Source organism: Rattus norvegicus, chromosome 1 (genome assembly GCF_036323735.1).
Source record: "Rattus norvegicus strain BN/NHsdMcwi chromosome 1, GRCr8, whole genome shotgun sequence".
Classification (NCBI taxonomy): Eukaryota; Metazoa; Chordata; class Mammalia; order Rodentia; family Muridae; genus Rattus; species Rattus norvegicus.
The window spans coordinates 94,195,679-94,218,678 of NC_086019.1; the positions used below are offsets into that span (position 1 = coordinate 94,195,679).

The 23,000-nt window shown below is 45.3% G+C and overlaps 1 protein-coding gene across 5 annotated transcripts; it reads right to left on the reverse strand.

Moving 5' to 3' along the window:
• Window positions 1–1,191: 1,191 nt before the first annotated feature.
• Window positions 1,192–18,267, reverse strand: Zfp790l2 (zinc finger protein 790 like 2). 5 transcript variants are annotated; one of them, XR_590116.4, is made up of 6 exons: window positions 17,959–18,246; window positions 12,993–13,071; window positions 8,852–8,978; window positions 8,479–8,574; window positions 3,253–5,895; window positions 1,192–3,126 (listed from the first exon to the last, which is right to left on the reverse strand). XR_590116.4 is itself a non-coding variant. In XM_006228763.5 (5 exons), the coding sequence occupies exons 2-5, from the start codon at window positions 12,999–13,001 to the stop codon at window positions 4,439–4,441; spliced, it is 1,689 nt and encodes a 562-aa protein (XP_006228825.1). In that variant the 5' UTR covers window positions 13,002–13,071; window positions 17,959–18,267; the 3' UTR covers window positions 1,192–4,438. The 5 variants fall into 5 exon arrangements, 4 of the variants coding, with proteins under 4 accessions (XP_006228825.1, XP_006228826.1, XP_006228824.1 ...); XM_006228763.5 differs by having other exon boundaries at window positions 1,192–5,895; window positions 17,959–18,267; XM_006228764.5 differs by lacking the exon at window positions 17,959–18,246 and adding an exon at window positions 14,265–14,339 and having other exon boundaries at window positions 1,192–5,895.
• Between the last annotated feature and the right edge of the window lie 4,733 nt (window positions 18,268–23,000).

Here is a 23,000-nt window from a genome sequence, read left to right on the forward strand (position 1 = left end):
CCCGCAACTCTATGTATTCATGCCAAAATAAAAATAAGGTATATTTAATAATAAAGTATATGTTTTCAAGGTTAAGCCTAAGATGGGTAACTGGACTCAAGCTAAGTCGATCTATTCAAATATACTGTAAATAGATAGATGGTCCTTAAATCCTCAGACAGGAGTTGGTGGAAATGGCTTCTAAAATCTTTAATGTCCACAGAGTGACAGAGACAGAGCTTGGCTTGGTGGTACAGCTAGCTGTCTGATTGCTTGTGGATCTCAAGTCTTCACTGATCTTCACTGAGAGAAGCACAGCCAAGGACTTCTCTTGGTGTTCCTGTTGGTCCCTCCTGCTGACTCTTGCCAAAGTGGAGTCCTAGCTGTCTCTGCTAGGTTGGGTCACCAATATTGCTACCAAACTGAACTGCTGGTGTATCCATGCAGTGTTTGTTAGTGGATCGAGCTGCTGCTTCTGGCCTGTGAACTGAACTGCCGACTTCCAGACTACACAGACAGGAGTTGCTCTATAGAACCTTTCTAAACAGGTCCACTTCCCCCATATCCTTTCTTTCCCACTACCTCTGGTGGATGGTGGGCTAAAAGGGAGGTTAAAGCATTTAAGAACTATCATTAAAAATAAGGGTTGAAAAAAATTAAAGTTACAGAAAAGTTAATTATCTTTTTGTAAACTTAAAATTCTTATAAGCTTCAGGGAACCGGCCTCTCACAGGTCAAGGGACTCTATATACTATCAATTCACAGCCTGTCCTCCCCCTCCTGCCCTCCAACACACACACACATACATACCTGACTATCCCTGAGGGTGGGATTTAGTTCCCTTTCCCTGGTCCTGGGACCCACCCCACCCCCACCCCACCCCTCCTCTAACTACCAAGACCATGGGCCTAAGAGTTTCAGATGTACAACCAAGAAAAACTTTTCTTCCCGAACTCCTTAACTTTTATCTTCTGGCCCTAACACCCAGGTGTTCCCTCAAAGCCTGCATCCAGAATGGCTCCAACACAGTCACCCACAGGTGCTCTGGCCGGGCCTTACTGCTTCACCCGGGGTCACACACTCCTACCACCAGACGGCCCCACGACCTGGATGCAGTGAAACCACCAGCCTTTCTGGACTTGGTCAACATCATCCCACCTTTTTGCCCCTGCCCCAAACTGTGCCCCAATGTCAGCAGGAAGTAGACACAGATGATTTCGCCACCCTTTATTCAGTTATAACCAACAAAAGGTTGGGATGTTTTGTTTTGGACCGGGGACAAGGGATTGAGGTGCATATTTTACACATCAAAGCAGACCTGGCCTCCAGCTCCCCCAACCCCTCCCTCAGTCCCCACCTGGCATGCCCTGCCCCCAACCCTGAACCTGGGGGCTGGGCTGCCCTTCCCCCAGAGGCTCTTCCCTGTATAATCCAAACATTTTGGTCTCCTACTTTCTTTCTCCTTTCTCTTCTCTCTGTGCCCACACTTTCTCTCTCTCTCCCCTCTCTCTCCCCATGGTGACTCCTTGGCCTTGGTTCTTGGGGTCAGGGAACTCACCCAAGAGCAGCTTACAAGTAAACTATTCACCCAGTTCCTGCTAGGATGACCCTTAAGCTCTGGGTATAGCATTCATCTGCTTTTCTAGTCCAAAGTTCCAAAGTCTTCCACATTCCTCGAAAAACCTGCATAGGCTGTCTGTCAGCCATGGCCCAGCCCCTGGTACTGACTCGTGAGATAGCTACATTTCCAGGGCTGTGATAAAACACCGAGTCCAAGGAAACGTGTAAGAGGAAGGGTGTATCTGGGGCTCACGGTTCCAGAGGGATGAGAGTTCCAGGTAAGTGTGAGCAGACAGGCAGTGTCTGGAGCAGCAGCCGGCTTCGAGCTGAGGGCTCACATCTTAACAGTGCAAGCGCGAAGCCAGAGCAAATCAGCAATGGTAGGAATCTGAACTTTCAAAACCTGCTCCAGTGACAGAAGTTTGCCAGCAAGGCCACACCTCCTAAATATCCCCAAACAGCAGCACCAACTGGAGATCAAGTGTGCAAATGCCTGAGACTATGTGGCCATGTCCAAATATGACACCATGCACAACACACATAAACATGGGCTCATTCCCTTAAATCGTATAAACTGAAAGGTACCAGAAACTGAAATGATAAATCGTGACGGGAGCCGGTGGCTAAGAGGACTGGCTGCTCTTCCAGATGATCCTGGATCAATTCCCAGCACCCACCCAATAGCTACCAACCATCGGGAACTCCAGTTACCTGGATCCCACGGCCTTTTCCAGTGTCCCTGGGCATTAGGTAGCCACATGCAGAGGCACACGTGGTATACATACATACATACATACATACATACATACATACATACATACATGAAAAACCATACACATTAAAAATAATGAAAAAAAATGCAACCGAACTAAAACTTAACCATGTAAAATTTACTTAAAGAAAAGCTTTAACATTCCAGGTAAATTTCAAATCTATTGTAACACTGGGCTCATGTGTCCAGAAAAGAAACAAAGAGTTGGAGCCCAAGTCTTGAAGGCTTCTAGTCTGACAACTTAGATCCCTGAGACCCCCATCGTAGGAGAAAACCTAATCCTCCACGTGTACGTTGTAAAATACATAGTCCACACACACACACACCCCACACATACATACACACCGGCACACATGCACGTACATACAGACATGCATGCACCCACACATACACATGCATGCACACACAGGTGCACACGCAGGCACACATGTCCACACACACACACCCCACATACACATATGCATGCACACATATACATATGCACGCACACACAGATACATACGCATGCACACACACACCAATTTATACTTTTTCCAGGAACTTCCTGTTCAATGCTATCCTTATTTAATTCTGTTATGAGAATTATGCTAGCACGATATGGCAAATTTTAGGTAAGGCTTTCCGTTCCTTTATAGTACACCCTGATTTACTCTGACACCATTTTCAATTGAATTTTAAAATGCTTTTCCATTTTCTGTGGACTCTTGGAATGTTCCAGAAAAAAAAAATCATTAATGTTCACCTAGAAAATAAGCCACCAGCATATGACACTTGTCAAAATATAATTTTTGCACATATATTACCTTGAAATGTACCTTCTTTTTTTTTTTTTTTTTTTTTTTTTTGGTTCTTTTTTTCGGAGCTGGGGACCGAACCCAGGGCCTTGCGCTTCCTAGGTAAGCGCTCTACCACTGAGCTAAATCCCCAGCCCCGAAATGTACCTTCTAAATATATACTATTGCCTCTTTAATAGCGGATAACTGATGACCAATTAGTACCTTCTCGCTTTAAAAACCTTTTACAATTAAACCTCTGATTTTCTCAAAAAAAAAAAAAAAAAAAAAAAGGAATGTCATAAGCTATCAGTTCTCAACCTCAGAACACAACCATCAGAACGCATTTCCAGAGGTCTTCGGAACCCCCTTCTTGCTGCTGCTTGATGAGTAGAATGGAGCAGTGCCTCAGTGCCTAAGGCCATCAGGAATATGTATTTCCGACGGCTGTGACCTACAGGTGGGGAACCGCATGCAGCTCTAAGCCGTGAACCCCAGATAAAGAATTTCCCATATCCGTTACATATTAAGGTTCCTTGTTAAGATCTAAGCAGTGGACACCACAAAGTCACACCACGTGACAGGTCTCACCTGGGAGGTTTATTGGGGAGGGCGAATACAGAGGCTGCCTCTGGGCAAGGGTGGAGGGAAAAAGACCAGGGAGAGGAGGTGCAGCCTCAAGCTTTTCTACCTGGCCTGTTTCTAGAATGACTCTGAGACTTCATGTTTTAGGAATAAACCTATGCAGTAGGCTTGGGCTCGCTCCTTGACTGGCTTGTCACTTACTTAACTGTTAAACTACTCTGTCCCCCTCAGGGTTCGGAACCTGTCCTCAGTTTCATGCTGGGGGAATCTCCTGCCTCCATCTAACTCCCTAAGTTCAAATCTCTCTCTGCCAGATGCAGATTTCCCACGTTCTATTTTTTTTTTTTTTTTTTTTTTTTTACCAATTTCCTTCCATTTCAGCTAACAGGTAGTGCCCCCACACAGAGCACAAGGGATTCTCTCTACACGGAGCCACCAGCTTTTTATGAGGATGCAGTGCATGTGCATGGGGAAGATGTGGGGCCGTGGCAGTGGTGCAAATGTGTTGCATCTTGGACGTATCCTGCTGTCGCTGGGTACCTGAGGTAGATGGTGGAGATGCCTGGTTGCTAACCGTCCTCCACAGCTCATGTTTTCTGAGGTGATTTAGTATTCCTCGGATTACTTTGCTTCCCCAGGATGAAGGTTCTGGTGACGAGTAAGGCCTGCACCCCAGACTCAGGGCTTCCCACCAACGGGGATATCCTAGTGTGGGTATAACATACACCACGAACAAGGGTTTCCTACGTTCCGCGGACATCCCATCATTTCACACCAATATGGACTTTCTGATGTCAACATAGTTGTGGTCTTCGAGGAAAAACTTTACCACATTCTGACATTCATAAGGGCTTTCGCCAGTGTGAACTCTCTGATGTTTGGTAAGATGTGCTCTCTGACCAAAGTCCTTTCCACAGTCCCTGCATTTAAAAGGTTTGTCTCCAGCGTGGATTTTCTGATGGCGACTGAGATTTGAAAGGCAACCAAAACCCTTGCCGCATTCTTTACATTCGTACACTTTCTTGCCGGCGTTAACCACGTAGTAATGAATATTCTGGTGATTGGTCAGGCTTGAGCCACGACTGAAAGCCTTTCCGCAGACTCCACACACATAAGCTTTCTCTCCAGTGTGAATTTTCTGATGTGACGTGAGATGTGATTTCTGTGTAAATGCTTTCCCACATCCGTGGCACGCGTATGGCCTCTCGCCGGTGTGAACTCTGTGATGCCGCGTCAAGTTTGACCTCAAAGTAAAGGATTTTCCACATTCCTTACAGTCATAGGACCTCACGCCGGTGTGAATTCGTGTGTGCACCCGAAGATGTGAATGGAACCTAAAAGGCTTCCCACAGTGCTTACATTTAAAAGGTCTCTCTCCAGCATGGATTTTCTGATGATGACTGAGGTCTGAATAACAACCAAATTCCTTGTCACATATTTTACACTCGTACACTTTCCTCCCAGCATCGACCTCGTGATAATGACTATTCTGATGGCTGGTCAGGCTCGAGTCACAGTTAAAAGCTTTTCCACAGACTCTACACACATAAGCTCTTTTTCCAGTGTGAACTTTCTGATGTGACGTGAGATGTGATTTCTGTGTAAATGCTTTCCCACATCCGTGGCACATGTATGGCCTCTCGCCGGTGTGAATTCTGCGATGCCGCGTCAAGTTTGACTTCAAAGTAAAGGACTTTCCGCATTCCTTACAGTCATAGGACTTCTCGCCGGTGTGATCTCGCTGAAGGTCCGGCATTCCTGAAGGCAAACCAAATGGCCCTCTAGAGTCCTTCCCTCGCTGAGGTGTCTTATGACAGGGAACTTGCTGACCGTGAGTGCGCTCCCATCCCGGAACAAAGGTTTCCCCACACTCCTTGTTTTTGTTCAATTTGTTACCAGGGTGAGTTAGCTGATGAAGACCATGGACAGATCCCACACTAAGGGCTTTTTCACACTGAATTCCGATTGCTCTCTCTCCGGCATTAAGTCTCTGGTGATTAGAAACCTGGTTCTCAGTGATCATTCGTTCATAGGCGACTGCCAGTTGCTCACAATATTCTTGACTTTGATGCTTTTGAAACTGATTTTTGCCTTCCCGGTCGTCTCCAAAACGGAAATCTTCAAGACTTTGTTTTCTAAAATATTCCTTCATTTCCCATTGAGATAATTCTTCATATATGCTGGGTTTCCCCAGTAACTTCTTGTTCTGAGAACTGAAATCTATGTCTGAAAGATAAATTCATAATGTTTACCCAAAACCAGACAAAGCACCCAATATAAGCAGAGTAAATATTAGACTATGATACAGGAGATGAACGGCTTTAAAAATGGCAAAATTACGACTATGAAAAGGGAGCGAGATGTAAACACAAAATTAAAAGAGCTAATAAAACTGAGATGGGCCTGAAAGGCGTGACGTTCTCCTCTGACCACGTTCATCTGAGGAATCAAAGAAAAAACTGATTGCCGAGGAGTTGATTGAGAAGGGAAGAACAGACGTTAGGTTGTCTCACTCGGTGTGACCTACTCGAGTCAGCAAACTAATAATCATGACAAGAGTTCAGAGCGGATACATGACAGCAGGAGGAGGGCGTGCTTGAGATGACGCCAATGATGTCACACACACCAGGGACCGGCAAGCATGAGTGGACAGACCTGACCGTGTGTTAACAGTGCAGCATGCTACGCTGTCTCATCCTCTCCGTCTGCACAGGAATGACGATGTCCCTGACTCCACATGCCTTTTGCAGACTTTGCTATGCTTCCCTGTGGCCCCGCTCCCCCGCACTGTGAAGTTCTCCACTCTCCTTTCCTCCGCTGTGCACGGCCATGTTAATTTTCCCTCACGTTACCTTTTATATCTTGACTTTTTTTTCTGATTTTTTTTTCTCTGTAAGTACACAAGTATGCTTGTGCCAGTCTTTGCACAGACCCTTCCCCTTTTGAGGAGGAAAAAAAAAAAAAGTCACAACCTCAGAAACATGAGAGAAACAGAATCCTTTCACAGTGTGCGTAATACTCAATGCCTCCAAAAAGCCAACAGAGAAACCGCGCCGTGGGTAGCTGGGTGGCAGACCCTCTGTAGTGTGCAGCCCCTCACACAGAGGTTTAGGATCATGCTCCAGTCACAGGGATAACAAACTGTTTCATAATACATGAGGGGCACACGGTTAAAAGACTGAACCAACTGCATAATGGAAACACAAGCTAAAGGAGGAAGATAAAAAAGAATTAACAAGAGGGCTGGAGAGCTGGCTCAGTGGTTAGGAGCACTGGCAGCTCTTGCCAAGGATGTGGGTTTGGTATCCAGCACCCACAGGGTGGCTCACAACTGTCTGTAGCACCAGTTCTCGTGGAGTCGGCTGCCCTCTTCTGGCCTGCTCAGGCACTGCACCCCTGTGGCGCACACACAAACACAGGCAAACACTCACACTTACGAAACCTTTAAATATTCTGTTTTTTTAATTCACAAGGAAGTGGGTAAAATGGGGGTAGAGAGAGATCACAATTTCCTAAGAGAATGATGAAGCTTGTAACTATCTGAATGAAAATGATAGGGGATCAGAGGAAAGACTCGCTGTTGAGGTTGGTCTGTTGCTATGTGTTCAAATGTTCAGTACTGGGCCTGGTTGCCTCAGAGACAAGGGACTTCTCACACACACCAAGTGATGCTGTGTGACCTTGCTCCTTCATTTAAAACTACTGGTTGACTAAAGATGCAGACAGCCTATAGCTGGGCAGAAGAGAAGTAGGTGAGGTTTTTGGTTCCTGGGCTTTTCTCTGAGGAAAGACCATGAAGGGTAAGAGAAGATGTGGAGAGAGGAGACTTCATGGGGTAGATGAGTCATGAACCCATGGCCATGAGGGCTGGCCAACTGGATTTGAGTGGCCCAGATAGAACACACCAAGTTATATCTTGGGGTTATTGATAGAGTAATAGATACTAATAGCTTCTGGGATAGATGTCTGCCCAGCTCCAGTGCTATATATATATATACACACACATATGTATACATATACATATATATATATATATATATTTATTTATTTATTTATTTATTTGTGGTGTCTTTAATCTGGAAACTAAATGATCAAAGAGTTGGTAGAAACCTCTGATTGAGATTAAATATTTTATACAACTTGATCCAAACCATCCCCAGGATTGTGGCTAGTGGAGACACAGTGCAGCATGTCCTCTGTAACTAACGTGAGGACAGAGCATGTAAACAGAACGGAATCTCAAGTGGCAAGAGAGATAATCTGGAAAAGTTTTGCTCTAAAAGTCACGTCTCTCAAAGGCCTTTGGCCACTGAAAAGTTATTTCCACCATATCCTTGCCCACTCAGAAGCTAAGCTATTATGCAGGTTCCTTTTATGTCAACCTGACACAAGCTAGAGTCGCCTGAGAGGAGGGAGCCTCAATTGAGAAAACGCCTCCGTAAGATCAGGCTGTGGAGAACCTTCTTAATTAGTGACTGATGGGGGAGGGCCCAGCACGGTGTGGGTGGGGCCATCCTTGGACTGGTGGTTCTGAGTCCTAGAAAAAGGCAGGGTGAGCAAGCCATGATGAACAGGTCAGTAAGCAGCACCGCTCCCCTCCATGGCCTTTGTATCAGCTCCTGCCTCCAGGTTCATGCCCTAACTTCCTCCAATGACCGACTCTTGATGTGGAAGTGTAAGGCCAATAAACCCTTTCCTCCCCAGCTTGTTTTTTGGTCATGGTATCTCATCACAGCAACTGACACCCTACCTAAGGACAGCTATCATCTTTACTGATGACTGTCTCATTCTACCCCAGCTCTCACTCACCTGGATTAAGTCCTCTTGTCTCATCCCTCAAGATCATCCATGGGTCTTGTCCTTTTTCCAACAAGGAGAACAGCTGTGGCCGATAAACACAAAGTCCTGCCCAGAAGAGTTTTTTAAAAAGGAAATGAGCACGTGGGTAAGAACTGTACGTTTCTCGTCTGGTTCCTTGGTTATTATGAGAGAGACAATAGTAAGAATGACAAGAGAAAGTCAAAAACTATTTCTGAGGGGTGAGGGAGATGGAGGAACCCACCAGGAGTAACTATGGCTAATTCTGTAAAGTACAAGCCAACTTCAGAGGAACTGCTTTATCACTTTGAAAAAGACCCCGGTGCTGCTGCAAGAACATCTAGGGTTGAGCTCAGAATCTCACCCACGGAGACGAGGTGGCTGTAGTTCTCCAGCATCACGTCCGTGTATAGACTCCTCTGTTCCAGGCTCAGACACGCCCACTCCTCCGGAGAGAAGTCTACGGCCACATCTTTGAACGTCATCGGTCCCTAAAGGGATACACCAAAATAACACAGGTGAACGGGGGCTGGGGATTTAGCTCAGTGGTAGAGCGCTTACCTAGGAAGCGCAAGGCCCTGGGTTCGGTCCCCAGCTCCGAAAAAAAGAACCAAAAAAAAATAAAAAATAAAAAAAATAACACAGGTGAACTTAAAGAAAATGTTTAGATGAAAGAGAAAAAACTCTGAAAAAAGGAGAAGTCAGCAGAAAAAAATGAATGAGCATCTAGAGTTGGTAGTCTGGGGTAGGGCAGGAAGAGACATGGAAATGGATCCCCAGTCTGGTTATACAACAAACCTACAATAATAAAAACAGCATGGCACTGGCATAAAACCAGACACGTTGATCAAGAGAATTGCACTGATGACCCCGATATAAATCCATGTACCTGTGGACACCTGATTTTTGGTAAAGAAGCCAGAAACACACACTGGAAAAGAAGACAGCATCTTCAATAAATGGTGCTGATCAAACTGGATGGCTACATTAGAAGAATCCAAATAGATCCATGCTTATCCCCCCACAGGCTCAACTCCAAATGGACCAAAAACCTCAACACAAAGCCAGAATCGCTGAACCTGACGGAAGAGACAGTGAGGAACGGCCTTGAACTCCTCAGCACAGGAAAAAGACTCTCTGAACAGGACACTGTTAACACAGGCATGGAGATCAACTATTAATAAATGAGGTCTCAGGAGACTGAAAAGGACACTGTTACTCAAAGCCGCAGCCTAAAGAATGTGGAACGATTTTACCAACCGCACATCCCATAGAGGGCTAAAATCCAAACTGTATAAAGAACTCAAGAAACTAGGTATCAAGAAAACAAATAACTGAGTTAAAACTGGGACAAGGATCTAAACGGAATTCTCGAGAGCAAACCCAAATGGTTGGGAGACATTTAAAATGTCCAACATCCTTAGTTGTCATGATAACGTGAACCAAAAGCAACTCTGAGACTCACCTTACCCCTGTGAGAAGGGCTGGGATCAATAAAACAATGACAGTTCATGCTGGTGAGATGTGGAATAAGGGGGGACACTCACCATTGCTGGTGAGGTTGAAACCGTGTACAGCCACTGTGGAAATCAGTGTGGTGGTTCCTCAGGAAGATGGGCATCAATCTACCGAGACCCAGGTGTACCACTCACTCCTGGGCACATACCCAAAGATGCTTCATCCTATCACAAAGACACTCCCCCAACCATATTCACTGCTGCACAGTTCCTAATAGCCAGAAAACGCAAACAACCAGATGTCCCCCAACAGAAGAATCGATGAAGAAAATGTGGTATATTTACACAATGGAGTGTTACTCAGTCATTTAAAAAAAACGATTTCATGAAATCTGCAGGTAAATGGATGGAATTAAAAAAAAAAAAACATTGGGGTTGGGGATTTAGCTCAGTGGTAGAGTGTGTGCCTAGCAAACGCAAGGCCCTGGGTTCAGTTCCCAGCTCCAAAAAAAAGAAAAAAAAATCGTCTTTGAGGTATACCGGACCCTGAAAAACAACAATATGGTACGTATTTGCTTATATGTGGATATTGGCTATTATGTCAAGCTATCCCATAGAATCATAGAGGTCAGGTATAGAGGAAGGGACTAGAGGGGACAGAAAGATCTCATTTGGAAAGAGAAACAGAATAGACAGCTATGGATGACTAGGGGTTTTGCTGGCACAGAAAGATCAAGTGGGGAGGATAGGTAGAACTAGGGCCCATTTGAGGGGTAGCAGGGAACCCTGTATACAGTAGAAATGTCCTAAAATGCAAACATATATGTAGGCAATCTAAAAGAAATCACCAAATAATGGGGGAGGCAGAGTCCCAGTCGGCCATCTCTTGTCGCCAAACAAAGCGGCTGCTACTGGAACTGAATTACATCTAATTGACTTGTTGGCACCAGGGGAATTTCCAAACAACCCAGACTGTTGTCAAGCCCAGAGGCTGTTGCCCACAAACTGGTCTCATTGATGAAGACCACGCCTACCCAACTCAATCAACATAGAGAGGTCAGGCTGGTGCCTACACGGAGCCTTCCCTTCTGACACTGTTGGCACAGGAAGGAACTTGGTACACACCAAAAGAGAAACACAAACACGGAGCCAGCCACAAGCCCTTTGATCTACCATGCTGTCCCGCCGGCAAGACATGACAGCAATGGTGGCATGTTGTGGGAGTAACCAACCAACGTGTGCTCTGACTTAAGGCCCACTCCACAACATGGCGTCCATACCTAACACTGCTTGGGTGACCAAAAACCAGAGATTAGCCCGGGAACTGAGGGTAAAATCGAATATTACCATTCTTTAAAGAAAAAAATGTAGCAATAAAAGGACTCCTACTGACATCCTGTTCTTGCTCAGCGCCATCCCAGAAGCTTCCTCCTGCAGCAGATGGGAACAAATACAGAGACCCATGGCCAAAGAGGACACAGAGTGTGAGAGCCAGAGGGGACAGAGGACATCAAGACAACAAGGCCATCTGAATCAACATGAGCAAAGCTCGTATGAACTCACAGAGACTGAGGCAGCATGCACAGGGCACGCACAGGCCTGCACGACGGCCTCTGCACCCTTCATATATGATATACAGACATCGAGGCTTCCAGACTGGCAGGATGGCGACACAGTTTGTGAGAATAATGTGACAGAGCAAGACGGTGCAAAGAGGTTCCTCCATTTTATATTTGTTTGTTTTTGTTTCATTTTTTAAAGGACAGGGTTTCTCTGTGTAGCTCCGGCTATCCTAGAATTCACTCTGTAGACTAGGCTGGCCTCGGACTCAGAGATCCTTCTGCCTCTGCCTCTCGGGTGCTGGGATGAAAGGCGCTTGCCACCACTGCCCAGCTAGAACTTGATCTCCTAGTGAAGAACCCCGTGGAAAATTACCCAACTCTACTCTAGAAACCCAAGGTCAAAACGCCCCAGTTATCTGTGCAAAGACTTCTCCAGCTAAGAGTTTAACTTAGGAAAGTCCTTCCCCCCCACCAGACCTCCCCTCCCCACCACACCCCCTAACAGACTCTCCCCCCAACAGACCCTCCCACCCCCGCCACGCCCCCCAAGTCCTCCCACCCACCACTGAGCACCCCCCCCAATATGTCCGCCCACCCAGTCCACCTCTGCCTCACGGCTGCTGAGATGTCAGACATGGTCTCTGCCTTCAAACCACCCCACCCCACCCCACCCCACCCCACCCCACCCCCGTGCTCTGGACACTCCGTGCGACACTTAGGTCTGGAATATCTGAGTGTACTCCCAGCAGGTTGGAATAAAGGGTTCCAATTGGCAAACTTAAATTATAATAATTCCTTAGAGATCCACTCCTTAATACTTCATACTAAGTACCTTCCAATCAACATGTGCTCCGTGTGCCAGTAATACCCAAGTATAATAATAATAATAATAATAATGATATTATTATTATTATTATTATTATTAATAAACAGGCCACACTTCTCTGTCTCTGAACCGTCTTTCCTGTCCAAAGGCTCATGATGGAGATGTGACTTACAAAGCAGACCCTTTTTGGATAAACCTTTATGCTGCAGATACTACTCTTTCTGCGTTCTGGCTTATTCCTCATGCCACAGACAGATAAACGCAACACTCTAATCCCTGTGAACTCAGTGTCCCGTGGGTGATGTCTACCAAAGGCATCACCAAGGGCCACACCAGAGTCAATTCCAACCCCGTCTTGATTAACTGAAATGTCCTACTCTATGAATTCAACAAGAACACTCCTAGACTCTGTTCCCCCCGTTAGCCACGCAATTCCAACTTGTAAAACTATGGTTTGGAAAGGAAACTGTAGTGCTCCCTTGACAGAAGTGATTTTCTCCTACTTTGGTGCTTTGTCAGAAGGTTAAAACCCAGAAACCATGGGCGCCATATACTGCTTCACAACCATCCCTTAACAGCCAGAAGATACTCAGAAGGGCAGTTTAAGGACGAGTAACAACAGACATTCACAGGCCATTTTGGAAGGCAATTCCAACTTACCTGGGCCATGGCTTAAAACTTCAGGGGTTGACACGTTCTCTTCTGGGTTCCGCTGTCAACAAAGTAGGGCTTGAAAAAGCTATAGGGAAAGAACCATGAGAGGTTAGAGTTTCCTTCAAGTGTGTCTTAGTTACTGCTCTACTGCTGTGAATGGACACCATGATCAAGAAGGACCAAGACAACTCTTTTAAAGGAAGTATTTAATTGGGGCCTTACTTCAGTTTTAGAGTTTTAGAGTCCACAATCATCATGGCAGGAAACAGGCAGGTGTGGAGCAACGGCTGAGAGCTTTACATCCTAATCCAGCAGGCAGAATCACAGAGACAGACAGAAAACTGGGCCAGGCATGGGCTTTCTGAAACCTCAAAGCTCATCCGCAGTGACACACCTATTCCAACAAGGCCACACCTCCTAATCCTTCCCTAACATTCAAACATATGAGCCTATGGGGGACATTCTCGCCCACAAAGCTTTCAAAGGGAAAAATGTGAAGGGCCGTTTTCTTCCCCAGAGGAAAATCTTAGGGACTCTGAGGGAATTCTACCCCCTTGCAAAGCTAGAGTAACTCAATCAAAGAGCGATGATTTGAATTCGATTAGTTATATGCAAACCATGGCAAAGACCAGAATATGAAATGGGATCACTCTGTCTCTCCATAAACCTTCCCTATAACATCCCAGGCCTGAATTAGATACCCAACGGTCATTTCAAAGATGGTGGAAATCTCCCAGCTGAAAGCCCACCCAATCTGCCCAGGGCTCTCCTGTGTACATCCATAACCAGTGCCTTCTACCCAATTCATGGCTGACAACAGTCCAATACCTACAGAGTCACTTTCATTCAGAGCATACAACATGAGGCATACCATAAATTTAAAGCCTAAATAAACCCTGAACAGACTCACCAGACACTTACTGAGATCACTGAGGTGATGGTGTAGCTTTTGGTAAATGTTCCTTTTTTGTTCTTTCGTTTGTTTCTTTTATTTTTAATTACTTTGTTTGTGGGTTCTTGTTCTATCTGTCTCCTAACAATGTCTTCTCTGGACGAGCTCAGCTTCTCCAGGCTTAACTGTTACCTCAGTCTGCCAGCCCAATTCACTTTCAACTGCCTCTTATTTTCATTCTTCACAATCTCTCCTTTCTCCACCCCTACACAACCTTCTTTCTTCCTGCATCAACTGTCCTCTCTGACCCTTCTAGACCCTGCTTCTGCCTGCTCCCCAATCAGCCCCCCACCCCGCTCTCCTACCCACAACTCTCTCCAGCTTACTCTCTCCACTCAGCGCTCATCTTCTGCTGGATTGTGCTCCCAGAAGTCCAAGAGCCAACTGTCACTGACAAGCAAAGGGTCATTTAAAGGGCCAGGCACATAAAGTATTTCATACAGCATGTTGGTTTTTAAATAAAGATGGCCCCCACAGGCTCATACATAGCTGCTGATCAGTTTTGGGAAGGATTCGGAGCTGTGACATGCCTATTGGAAAAGAACATCCTTTTCACCTGTGTCTGCTTCAGTTCCTTCACCAGTCTGCCTTAGCCTTTCAGGTAAACATTCTTCCATATGTTTGCCCCAGCAAAACAACACCCAACTGACTTTCCGAAGAATCCTTATGTTTCCTCTTCAGATGATAGCAATAAAAATACTAAGCAAAATTATGTTTGTGTGCCTGGTGTAGAGACATGTATGTATGTGTGTTCTACTGGACAGATTCCACCCTACCTACAAGTAGGCACGATAGCATTTCCATTCTGTGTTCTTTTCCTTGAGACCAGTGATGTTTTTAGTCTGTTTTAACCTATACTCGCAAGTCAGCTCCGAAACCCAGTTATTACCTAATTAAAAAGACCAGAAAAAGTGTTCAGTGCTTGTCTTAGCTACTTTTCTAATTTACTTCTTAAAATGTGCTGGCACGATTTATGAAACTTGGTTTGCACGTCGAATGAAAATGCTCACATAAAACCCAACCCTGAATTTTTTTTTCTTTTTTTTTTTTTTGGAGCTGGGGACCGAACCCAGGGCCTTGCGCTTGCTAGGCAAGCGCTCTACCACTGAGCTAAATCCCCAACCCCATCCCTGAATCTTTTAACCATGGGTGGAAACTGAAATTTATTAAAAACAAACCTCAGGGATAAAAAGGTAGTTTAGAGCAATGAGCATGGGCTGCTCTTCAAGGAGACCCAGGCTCAATTCCTGGCACTCACATGAGAGCTCACAGCTGTCTCTACATTCAGTTCCAGGGGACCCAATGCCCTCTTCTGACTTTAGTGGGCCCTACACATACGGTCCACAAACATACATTTAGGCAAAATACCCATACACATAAAATAGTAGAATAATAATAAGTTTTAAAAAATGAAAACAAAACCTCATTTTGGTTTTCCATTTCCTACTCATGGGGAGTAGTGAAGGTTTGCAAAGAATGTATGTCCATAAAGAATTCAGTCCATAAAGAATTGAATTCTGGCTGGAGAGATGGCTCAGTGGTTAAGAGCACTGACTGCTCTTCCAGAGGTCCTGAGTTCAATTCCCAGCAACCACATGGTGGCTCACAACCATCTGTAATGGGATCTGATGCCCTCTTCTGGTGTGTCTGAAGACAGCAACAGTGTACTCACATACATGAAATAAATTTTAAAAATGATTAAAAAAAATCAAATTCGTATGTAAACTATGAAAATGAAAGAACCTTTTAGGACAAGCTGCAGAAAACAAACAAGCAAGCAAGCAAAAACCCAAGGTACTAACAGAGAATAAAATTACAACTAAAAAATTCACATTAATGAAAACTTAAAAGCAATACCTATTAGGAAGTCCTGAAAAAACACTTTAGTGGCGTCACTAAACACCTGCACCCTGCGTGCCTCTCCTTCACCGATAACCTTCTGTAGCTGGGCTTTGCTACTTTGCGGGTTCTTTTTTTCCTACCCTCTATCCCCCACCCCTGTTTCACCCCCTAACAATAGATAGGGAGAAAGAAGGAAAGAGGAGAGAGGGAGGGAGAGAGAGGGAGGGAAAGGGAGGGAGGGAGAGAGAGAGAGATCTTTGAATTTCTTCCTCTTGTTTCTTCTTTGAGCATGACTACTAAAAAACTGGGGGGATTGGTGGCAGTTGGTCACTTAGGGGGTAAAGACCAAACACCACCCACCTAAGGAGCTCTGGCATTTACATATGCTCTGAAAAATTCTCAGAATTCCAAACAGCACACAAGCCAGAAACTGGCTCCAACTGGTAAAACCATGCCTCTGCTGGAGCATTAGGCAAATCAGCACATCCACACACCCGGGATCAAAATGAAAACACAGTCTTATAATACTGCTGTGGTTTTTAGAGCCCCAAATTCCAGGATTCTCACTACAGGGTTTCTCTGTGTAGCCCTGGCTGTCCTGGAACTCACTCTGAACACCAGGCTGGCTTCAAACTCAGGGATCCACCTGCCTTTGCCTCCCAAGTGCTGAGATTAAAGGTGTGCTTCTCCTCCCCCTCCCCCTCATCCTCCTCCACCACCACCCCCAGGACCGCAAAGCCACAACCTTCTTTGTTTCTTCCAGCTACTATCATCTCCTCTTGTTTATGTTAGGTTAGGAATGTGGTCTTCTCTCTGTGAGAAAACAGTTAAGGCCCTAAATTTTAATTCAAATACCATCAAGAAACTGAACACCTTGAATTCTAGCAATGGAGTGGCAGAGGCAAGCATATTTTTGTGCTTTCAGGGTCATCCCGGTCTACTTAGTGAATTCCAGCACAGCCAGGGGGTACATAGTGAGAGCCTGTCTCAAAATAGAAGGAGGGGGGAGGAGAAGGAGGGGAAGGAGAAGGTAGAGGAGGAGGAGGAGGAAGAGGAGAAGAGGAGGAAGAGGAGGAAGAAGAGGAGAGGAGGAGGAGGAGGAGGAGGAGGAGGAGGAGGAGGAGGAGGAGGAGGAGGAGGAGGAGGAGGAGGAGGAGGAGGAGGAAAGAAAATGAAAAATATCTGAGCTGGAGAGATGGCTCAGTGGTTAAGAGCAACGACTGTTCTTCCAGAGGTCCTGAGTTCAATTCCCAGAAACCACATGGTGGTTCACAGCCATCTGTAGTGGGATTCGTTGCCCCTTTCTGGTGTGTGTTAAGAGAGCAACAGTGACGGGTGGGGATTTAGCTCAGTGGTAGAGCGCTTACCTAGGAAGCACAAGGCCCTGGGTTCGGTCCCCAGCTCCGAAAAAAAAAAAAGAACCAAAAAAAAAAAAAAAAAAAAAAAAAAAGGGCTGGAGAGATGGCTCAGTGGTTAAGAGCACTGACTGCTCTTCCAGAGGTCCTGAGTTCAAATCCCAGCAACCACATGGTGGCTCACAACCATCTGTAATGGGGTCTGATGCCCTCTTCTGGTGTGTCTGAAGACAGCTACAGTGTATATAATAAATAAATAAATCTTTAAAAAAAAAAAAAAAAAAAAAAAAAAAAAAAAAAGAGAGCAACAGTGTACTCATATACATAAAGTAAATAAATAAATCTCTTTTAAAAAAAGAAAAGAAAAAGTCCCCAAACTAACAGTATCTACAGCCCTTGGTATACAGACAGACAGACTGCAGGTGTGTACTGTGAACTATGGAGCAACCAAGTGCATGAAACCTCTCCTTTCCTGAGACCCCCACCCACCATGCCATCTCTCTGGAGTTGAGATCGCCTCTGCTCGCCTAAGCAAAAAGACAATAATCGGCCTTGAACCCAGGACTTTTCAGGTATTAATCATGATTTGAAGAGGAAATGAGATTTAGAGGGTTCAGGCTGTCCCACTCCCAGGTGATCCACATTCCGGGGCTAATACTTAGAATCATCACATGCACAGATCAAACAGGCACCTAATGAAGGTGAGGTGTTACCCTCACCTCCATTAGGCTACCCAGAACTTTGGTGCCTCCCCATTAATCCATCAATCTTATCCACGCCTAGTTTATCTTAATTCGCTTCCCTTCCACCCACCAGGTCTCACCAAGGTATCACACTCGGACTTCCATTGCTCACTGGTACCCACGGGGCTAGGCAGGCGGCTTCCTCTCATCAGACTGCGGGGTTGGTTTGGCAAACACTCAGGTCTCACACTGGGAATCGCTTTGGGGTTCGGGAACGCGCGACGTTCCTCATTTGATCACTCCACCCCCATTCCCACCCCCACCGCGGGCTCCCAGCCAGCAAGCAGGCGTGCAGACAGCTTCTAACCGGATTCTCTGTGTGTCTGATAACTCAAGCTTAGGGTCCACCACGAGACCCGTCGCTGGCTAAGCCTTGAACTACATTTCCCAGGAGGCCTTGCGACCCGTACGTCATCAGAGGGGGTAGCAGTATCCAACCTCGACTGGGTTGTATGAAAGAAAACTTGCCAGTGAAGTGACTTGCTGGCAAGGTGAGGATGAGCAGGCAAACAGTGAAAGTTTCAATCTTCCATGCCCTTATAGGCTTCCAGAAAAGAGTATGGCCCAGTTTAGAACTGGATTAAAGTTCTGGACCAAAGGTGTGTCTTGCTTATTCGAAGATCCAAAGTTGATCTTCCCATTTCAAATTAAGCAGAAACCCCTCAGAGGTGTCCCCTCTGTTTTGGAGTTTTAGTTAAGTCCAGATGTAACCAAGTTGACAACCAAGAATTATTGACTCTATTAATTGCATTGTATGAAGGAAAAGTTGTTCTCCAAAATAATGACAATAAATTTTATAAAAACAAAACGAAAATTGTCTTCTAAAATATAAGGTACTGATTAGTTAGATATTAAGCAATACTTAGTTATCTAACATGAATAAAATAAAGCTTACCATTCAATAGTTAAAAAACAATATTAAGGTAGAGTTATTAAATAAATGATATTGAAGATCGGGAGAGAGAGGATATGATATGTTTAGGCTTTCATCAAACAGGATAATTTTGAGATAAGTCCGTAGCAAGGTTCATGTCTTGGTTAGGGTTACTATTGGTGTAATGAAACACCATGACCAAAGGAACTTGGAGAGGAAAGGATTTATTCAGCCTATGCTTCCCCATTAAAGTTCATCACTGAGGGAAGGTAGGACAGGAACTCAAGCAGGGCAGTAACCTGGAGGCAGGAGCAGAGGCAGAGGCCATGGAGGAGTAATGCTTACTGGCTTGCTCAGCCTGCATTCTAATAGAACTCATGGCCACCTGCCCAGGGATGGCCCCACCCACAATAGGCTCCCCCATCAATCAATTAAGAAAATGACCTAAAGGCTTGCCTACAGCCAGGTCCCATGAAGGCACTTTCTCAGTTGAGGCTCCCTCCTTCCTGATGTCTCTAGCTCTGGAGTGGCAACTTGGCATAAGACCAGCCAGTACAGAACCACAAACAGGGAGTAACCATTTCAAAAATAAATATAGCATTAACCCCAAAATGAAATTCTCATTGTCAAACATAAAGGCCAAAGCTGGTATTTCACCTTTCGTAGTCACAAGTTTGAATTTTATAAAAATCGGTGTAGGAACATACAACTGGATCAGGCTGAGTTTGCTGAGTTCGGCCCTTTGAGTGGAGATTTTAAATTTAATATAGAAGCTCGCACAGTTTCTTTCTTTTTTTTTTTTTTTTTTTGGTTCTTTTTTTCGGAGCTGGGGACCGAACCCAGGGCCTTGTGCTTCCTAGGTAAGCGCTCTACCACTGAGCTAAATCCCCAGCCCCGAACAGTTTCTTTTTAACGCGGTAGGTCAAATGTTTATTCAAATGTTTGGCTGAAGAATTTATGAAAGCTAAGAGATGCTCGATATCCCTTCGCTTGGTGTCCGTGAAGTGATTTTAAAGCTCGGGAATTGCAATGCTAAAGTGGGTACGCTGTATAAAACCTAAGCCTTCATGGAGAGAAGGCCCGAAGACATGACCTCCACAAATCCTATACAACGTACCCTGGTGAGAAGGGGACCAGCATTTGAAGAGTTCTGTTCTTGCCCTTTTCCTCGTGCAGACCTTAGGGTTGGAGAAGCTGCTGCTCACCTGGAAGAATTCAGTGCAATGAGCTTAACTGAGCCCTGAGGTAGCAGAGGCCTGGTGGTCACATGTTACACGAGGAAGTTGCCCAAATGCTCACGGCTTCTACTCTTACAATGCTGTTTCCTGACAAGCATGCCCCTATAGCCTCATGGTGCGAGGCCTACGCTCTGCTGGCTAAGGAAGAGAAGACTAGGGCCTGGTTTACTGATGGTTCTGTACATGATGCATGTACCACTCAGAAGTGGACAGCTGCAGCATTACAACTCTTTCCTGGGACAACCCTGAAAGACACCACTGAAGGGGAACCTTCACAGGGGCAGAGCTTCCGGCAGGGCACATGGTCATACATTTTGTTTAGAAGGAGAAATGGCCAGATGCGGGATTGTTCACTGATTCATGGGCTTGTGGTCCGTGGACTGGCTGGATGGTCAGGGACTTGGAAAGATCACGATTGGAAAATCGTTGCGAAAGACATCTGGGGAAGAAATATATGGGTAGAGCTCTCTAAATGTGCAAAAGATGTGAAGATGATTGTGTCTCGTGTAAATGATTATTAAAAGGTGATTTTACCCAGGAGGAGTTCAATAATCAAGTAGATAAGATGACCTGTTCTGGGATTGGGGATTTAGCTCAGTGGTAGAGCGCTTGCCTAGCAAGCGCAAGGCCCTGGGTTCGGTCCCCAGCTCCGAAAAAAAGAAAAGGAAAAAAAAAAAAAAGAAGATGACCCGTTCTGTGAAGGCAGCCTCTTTCCCCAGCCATCCCTGTCATTACCCAATGGGCACATGAACAAAGTGGCCATGGTGGCCGAGATGGGGGTTATGCTTAGGCTCAACAACACAGACTTCCATTCATCAAGGCTGACCGGCTAACCTGGCTACAGTTGTGGCTGACTGCCAGATCTGCCAACAGCAAAGCCCCAGATATGGCATTATTCCCCCAGGGTGACCAGCCAATGACCTGGCAACAGATTGACTACACTGGAACACTTCCTTTGTGGAAAGGACACTTTGTCTTTTCTGGAGTAGATACTCATTCTGGTTATAAATTTGCCTTAATGATTCTCCCAAAACCAGCATCTGTCAACTTACAGAATGCCTTATCCAACATCATAGTACTCCACACAGTATTGCTTCTGACCAAGGAACTCATGTCACAGCCAGAGAAGTGCGGCAGTGGGCCCACGATCATGGGATCCACTGGTCTTACCATGTTCCCCACCATCCTGAAGCAGCTGGCCCGATAGAAAGATGGAGTGGCCTTTTGTAGCTACAGTTACAGTGACAATTAGGTGCAGTATCCTGGAGGACTAGTGCAGGGATCTCCAGAAGGTGGTGTATGCCTTGGGTCAGTATCCGGGACATGTCTCAGTTTCTTCCATAGCCATGATCCAAAGGTCCAGGAATCAACAAGTGGAAAAGGAAATACTTCCACTCACTATCACCCCTAGTGACCCACTAGGAAAATGTTTACTTCCTGTTCCTGTGACCTTAAATTCTGTGGGTCTAGAAGTTCTGGTTCCAGAGCGGGGAGTGCTCCCGCCAGAAGCCAATGACTATTCCATTGAACTGGAATCTCAGACTCCCCCCTGGCTACTTCAGGTTTCTGGTGCCCTTAAGTCAACAGCTTTCGATGGGCATAACGGTGTTCAGATGGGTGATTGATCTAGATTACCACGGAGAAATTGGACTGCTTCTCCACAATGGAGATGAGAAAGATTAGGTCTGGAGTGCAGGACATCCTTTAGGGTATCTCTTGGTGCTACCATGTCCTGTGATTAAAGTCAATGGGAAGCTACAACAGCCTAATCCAGACCGGATGACAAAGGGTGTGGACCCATCAGGAGTGAAGGGATACACCACTTGTCCATGAAAAATGCAAAGCCCAGCTGTGGTTTTTGCTAAGGATGGAGGAAATACAGAATGGGTAGTAGAGAAAGCTAGTTATAAATACCGGTTAAGGGCATGTGACCACTTACAGAAAATAGATTATAGTTGATATGTTTCTGTCAATTTTTGTTAGGATATTTGTGTTTCTTTCTCCAATTTTTTATAACAACAATTAAGAGACTATCCACGGTTATAATATTTAAGTTTGAGATACTAAAAGAATGTCCCTCAAGAGCACTGTCACCTATTCTAAATTTATAATGCATTTGCAGTTGCACAAGGTATAGTTTTATTAGACATAATTAAGACCTGCTTATTGCTTTTTAATTTAGAGATTAAGCAACGATATAAGGAGATATGAGTGTGTGTCAAGTTGACAAGCTGTGAGCTTGTGATGGCCATCTTTGGCTATCAACTTGACTACATCTGGAATTATCAAAAATCCCAGCTGCTGAGTGCACCTCGGAAGGATTTTTTTCCTTAACTAAATTACTTGAAGTGGGAAGACCCAATTTTAATCCAGATCTTTTGAGGTTGGAAGATCCACCTTCAATCTGGGCCACACAGCTTCTGCTAGAAGCCTATATAAAGACATAGAGGAATGAAGCCTTGCTCTTTGCTTGCTTGTTCTTGCTTGAAAGTCCATTCCTTTGCTGGATTCTGAAATATACTCATGACCAGACGAGACATCCAGCCTCATAAACTGAAGAACTCCTTGACTCTTGGAAGTTTCCATTGGAAGACCGCCATTGTTGGATGCGCTGGACCCCAGTCTGTAAGCCACTCTAATAAGTCGCGCGCGCGCGCGTGTGTGTGTGTGTGTGTGTGTGTGTGTGTTATAAGCTCTGTTCCTCTGAGAAGTACAGACTAGTACAGATTATAGGTAAAGCCGTGCTTCCCTTCAGCCTTCATTCGGGGTAACAGCTTCTTCCCAGAGGTAGGCAATGCATTTGTCTTAATTACTCTCCTATTGCTATGAGAAGACACTATGACTAAGGCAACACAGGAAAATGAAGTGGAAATTTCTGGTTTCTTTGGAGACTCAGTTGTGTCATGTGATGTGTCTCTGGAAACTGTCCTATGTTTGTGCTGAAGCAGACATGTGGGAGGACATTTTGCTGAGAACAGACATGGGATGTCTTTCTGGAAGCTGCCTGGAG

What these genes read in the sequence shown, in the direction of transcription:
- Zfp790l2 (XM_006228763.5), bottom strand. An exon ending in CAGCCACCTCGTCTCCGTGG is followed by an intron (nt 8,575 to 8,851) that starts GTGAGATTCTGA and finishes TCTTCTGGGCAG; the next exon opens with GACTTTGTGTTTATCGGCCA. An exon ending in GACAAGAGGACTTAATCCAG is followed by an intron (nt 5,896 to 8,478) that starts GTGAGTGAGAGC and finishes TTTATCTTTCAG; the next exon opens with ACATAGATTTCAGTTCTCAG.